Source organism: Schistocerca cancellata, chromosome 9, assembly GCF_023864275.1.
Source record: "Schistocerca cancellata isolate TAMUIC-IGC-003103 chromosome 9, iqSchCanc2.1, whole genome shotgun sequence".
Lineage (NCBI taxonomy): Eukaryota > Metazoa > Arthropoda > Insecta > Orthoptera > Acrididae > Schistocerca > Schistocerca cancellata.
This window is the reverse complement of record NC_064634.1, coordinates 400,402,447-400,406,875: the sequence shown is the minus strand read 5'-3', so window position 1 is coordinate 400,406,875 and position 4,429 is coordinate 400,402,447. Positions and strand designations below refer to the sequence as shown.

The 4,429-nt window shown below is 36.9% G+C and overlaps 1 protein-coding gene across 1 annotated transcript; it reads left to right on the top strand.

Moving 5' to 3' along the window:
* The first annotated feature begins 2,174 nt into the window (after positions 1-2,174).
* LOC126100905 (high mobility group protein HMGI-C-like) lies at positions 2,175-4,067 on the top strand. The gene is made up of 3 exons (XM_049911572.1): positions 2,175-2,766; positions 2,869-3,014; positions 3,608-4,067. The coding sequence occupies exons 1-2, from the start codon at positions 2,300-2,302 to the stop codon at positions 2,876-2,878; spliced, it is 477 nt and encodes a 158-aa protein (XP_049767529.1). The 5' UTR covers positions 2,175-2,299; the 3' UTR covers positions 2,879-3,014; positions 3,608-4,067.
* Positions 4,068-4,429: the final 362 nt, after the last annotated feature.

The window sequence follows — 4,429 nt, the reverse complement described above, 5'->3', positions numbered from 1 at the left end:
TTCTGGGGTAATCAACATTTAGACAAAAAGTCTTTATTGCACAAAAGAGAGCAGTTTGAATCGTGAGTGGCATTCATCCAAGATATTCTTGGAGAAACCTGTTCCATAAGCTCTCAATATCAACAACCACTTCTCAGTACTTATTTTCCCTGGTGGTTTTTGTCTGTAATAAACATTCTCTCTTTACATTTGATAGTACACACCATGATCACAATACAAAGTCTAATAATAATTTACATAGGGATTTAACACATCTAAGTCTTGCACAAAAAGATGGTCGTTATTCTGCCACAAAAGTTTTCAATTCTCTTCCATCAGATATTAAAGTCAACATTAATGACTCACCTCCATTTAAATCTAAATTAAGAAAACATCTTATGGATAAGTCATTTTACTCTCTTGATTAGTATATGAAGATTAACCAGTGATTGTTTTATTACACTAGTATTGTCATTAGTATTTATGTTTTGAAACTTTCAATTTCTAATGCACTAGCCATTATTTGTCTTCCTGGCACATGGTGCTCAATGTATAAATAACTATTCTTTTTGTATCTTAAGATATTTTCCTTAATGCACTTTATTTTATTGCTTACTGTTTATTGTATCTCTATAGCAATATAAACCTGATTCATTCCACATCCTTGTGATTCATCACAATATGGGTCTATGGAATTCAAAGTAGATAAATAAAGAAATAAATAAAACTACTCAAACTACCAAAGTTGTATAAACTGACAAGGAATCATTACAACAAAAGATGGATACCTCGTAATGGAGAATTATGAGAATGCAACACAATTGTTTTGGTTGGGTTGGGTTGTTTGGGAGGGGAAGAGACCAAACAGTGAGGTCATTGATCTCATTGGATTAGGGAAGGATTGGAAAGGAAGTCGACCATGCCCTTTAAAAGGAACCATCCCAGTATTTGCCTGGAGCGAGTTAGGGAAATCACGGAAAAATTAAATCAGAATGGCCGGACGCGGGATTGAACCGTCGTCCTCCCGAATGCGACTCCAGTGTGTTAACCACTGCCCCACCTCGCTCCGCCACAGTTGTTTCACCACAAGCGTTGTATGTGGCAGAAACCACAGTTATTAGAAGAACGGAGAAAATTTACGGAACAGAGCAATAAGAACGAAAAATTCTTAGAAAAATCTATGACACTGTTCTCCAAGAGGGAAATTGGGTCAGACGAACCATGAAGGAACTCTCCGAACGTACATGCAACAGCACAGATAAATTTAGGAAAAGATGCCTTTAGTTCAACAGACACCTATGTAGCATGGATGAAAACAGACTCACAAAAAATTTTACATCGTTAATGCAAGCAGATTAAAGACCTACTGGATAAAAGAAACACAAGAATATCTGTAATAATTGAAAATTTCAGAAGAAGAAATTGAAAACAGAGAAAGGTTCAGAAGTAAAATCTGAAACAAGAAACTCCAACAAGTGTCAACGAAAGAAACAACAGAGGAAAAATGGACAGGCATAAGGAAGAAAAACACGTTGAGTTAATGAAGAGGTTTTGGGAAGAAAAGGAAAGGAAGCTCTGTTGGCTCAAGTGCATTACTCTCCTAAAGGTGAATCATTGAGAATAATAATAAGCACTCGATACAAATGTAACTAAATATTTATCTCTGTATTTTTCAGATACGTTCCTATGTGATAAGTGAAAAATCCTTATATCATTCGCGCTTATAAGATAGTAGTAGATGTCTGCAATGGAATCTTCAGTTGATTTAACTTACGATATAATTTCGTTTACTATGGCCAGTGTTTTGTGCATGTTAATATTACATGATTTAAGTCAGCCTCTTCTTCACGGCCGTGATAGCAAATTGCGGAATCGTTAACTTTAATTTTATGAAGATCATCGAGGTAACATTTACGTCCTAATCGTATTCATATTATTCAGCTCTGGTGCTGATTCCGTTTAACCAGTTCCCTGAGCGTTTCCCATTGGATACAGGCATAAAATTTTCCTTTATTCCTTTGGGCTAATGTCCAGTCTCTGTTCCATTCTCCCTGTGCTTGTTGGTGTATTTTCCATATAAAGTCACTACATGAAGAATAAAAACGTCTATATACATATCCGTTTACGTGAAATATGAATCGATCTCTCTGCTGTAGGTAACCTCTTTGTGAAATAATCATCTCTGATTTCCTCTAGCGACGGTTTGTATGATTTGCCGCCATACAGTTCTTACCGTTTGCAGTTCGAGGGCGGAGGAAGCTGTTGGCGCGAAACGGTTGGTTGTTAGAGAGTTACTTGAAGTTATTTGATCTGAACCAAAATGCCTGCTAAGAAGGGTAAGCGTGCAGCAGCCAAGGGTGAACCCGAAGAAGTGAAAACAAAAGTTGAATCACCGGAAGAAAATGAGCCGACAGAACCGAAAAAGCCGCGAGCTGCTGCGAAGAAAGAAGATTCAAACGATGAAGCCGAAGAAGAGCCAGTGCCGGAAAAGGAGGCGAAAAGAGGCAGGGGCCGTCCGAAAAAATTAGATGCGCCAGAAAAAGCTCCAAAAGGTGAACCGAGGAAGAGGGGGCGCCCGAGGAAGGTAGCTAAAGATGAAACGGAAGCTGCGGAAGATTCTGCCGAAGAGGATAATGGCGTGGAGGAGAAGAAGGCGGCTCCTCGTAGTGCAGCCAAACCAGGAAGACCAAGCAAGAAACGTGGTCGTAATGCGGCTGCTAAAGAAGATAGTGAGGAAGAATCTGATGGCGCAGATGATAAAGATTTGAAAATTGCAGTGGAGCATTGGTGAGTAAGAGTGGTTATTTTTTATGATTTGCGTAAATTATTAATAACTGAATAATGAAAAATTGCAGTAAATCAGTGAGTGAATAATTGTTTCTTTTTCAGTAAATCATGAAGTATTTTTCGCCGCAAGGCCTTGGAGCTCTCCGAAGCCTTGAGGACAGAGTGGCCCAAACTTGAAATTACGTACAATGATTCTACCCCAAGACGAGGAGCATTTGAATTCGTTCTGAAGAAACCAGATGGAAGTGGTAAGTTGATTATTATTGTATTGTGAGCCCGCATGTTTCATAATTTATTTCGAAACATGTTACCAAACCATAATATAATTTTTTTGAAGTTCACGTAGTGTAGAACACAAGGTATCCAGGAACTGTTATTTAAATGTCAAAATTAAATAACGGCCCTATCCCGATATGCTATAGATATTTTTCTCATTCTGCTGTAAATATTTTAATATGTAGCGTATAAAAAAGTTCACTTTATCCAAAAATAACTTCTAACAATACGCATTCATTGTTTATTTAGTGGGTAAGTGTGTCTTGTACCTATGTATGCAAATGAGATGCATAACTAACGTAACTCCTTGGCGCCAAAATATTCTGAACGTAATATAGTTATTTTTGTGCTTTAATGATTTCTTCGAATAGAAATGTGGGATAGAAACAAGAAATCAACTTTGTAGTTATCATGGCTTAAAATTTTGATGAAATTTTCTTATTCAAATATATGCTTGGAGATATGTGATTACTCCTAGTTACGGTATCATTTGCTGTATAGGTGGAAACAAGACTTATTAATTCAAATTTCACGGTAAGATATCGTCATTGTTATCTTGTTCCAGATATTGTACTTTGGAGTGGATTGAAGAAAGGTCCACCACGTAAGGAAAAGTTTCCAGAATCCAACATTGTCATTGAATCTCTAAGGAAAGCTCTCTGAAATTCTTAAGTCTGTGGTTTCCAGCGTATGATGGTGAAGCCAGAAAGAATGTAATGTTCCCTGCTGACACTGATGCTTCTTGGAAGCCAAGGATACAGGAATTTCAGTTTTTGCTGGTGTTTCATAAAATGCTTCTTGTCTAGTGAAGACTGTTTAGTTGTAAGTTAGAGACTTATGTGGGCCACTTGATTTCTTTGAAACATTAGGTGAAGTTGCTGTGCTGCTACTCAAATTGTTGATTCCCTCTTTAAAAAGTGTTTTAATACAGTTTTGTAGTGTTAGGTTTCTTATGTTTTGTACTCATTTTTTTAAATTTGTGCTGTGTACATTTCTTATGTTTAATAAAGAATGTCTTAAACTTTTGTCTTGTGCTAAGTTCATTGTATCCCCAGAGTACTTTATTTTTATATTTGCTTTGAAACAGCAATGTGATACATGGGTAGTTTCCGGAAAAGTTATCTTAGTCCTATGTTGCTGCCCAATTGTACTACATTGCCATATGGACTTGGGTCCACAGTAAGAAGTTTAGATAGGGCTGCCCACCTAAGAAATTGATGCTTTGTGTGGAGGACTGTCTTGAATGTGTTAGCTTTATGAGGTTTCCAAGATTTGTCGAGATGAACACAAGTTTTTAAAAATTTTTGTAATGTTTTACAACTTTGCTGAACAATATGATAGTGGTATAAGTACAGTTGCTCATCTTGGAATACTAAGTATGATTGTG

Bases quoted from the DNA above. Each gene is read 5' to 3' on its own strand.
- LOC126100905 (XM_049911572.1), top strand. From the start codon at position 2,300: ATGCCTGCTAAGAAGGGTAAGCGTGCAGCAGCCAAGGGTGAACCCGAA.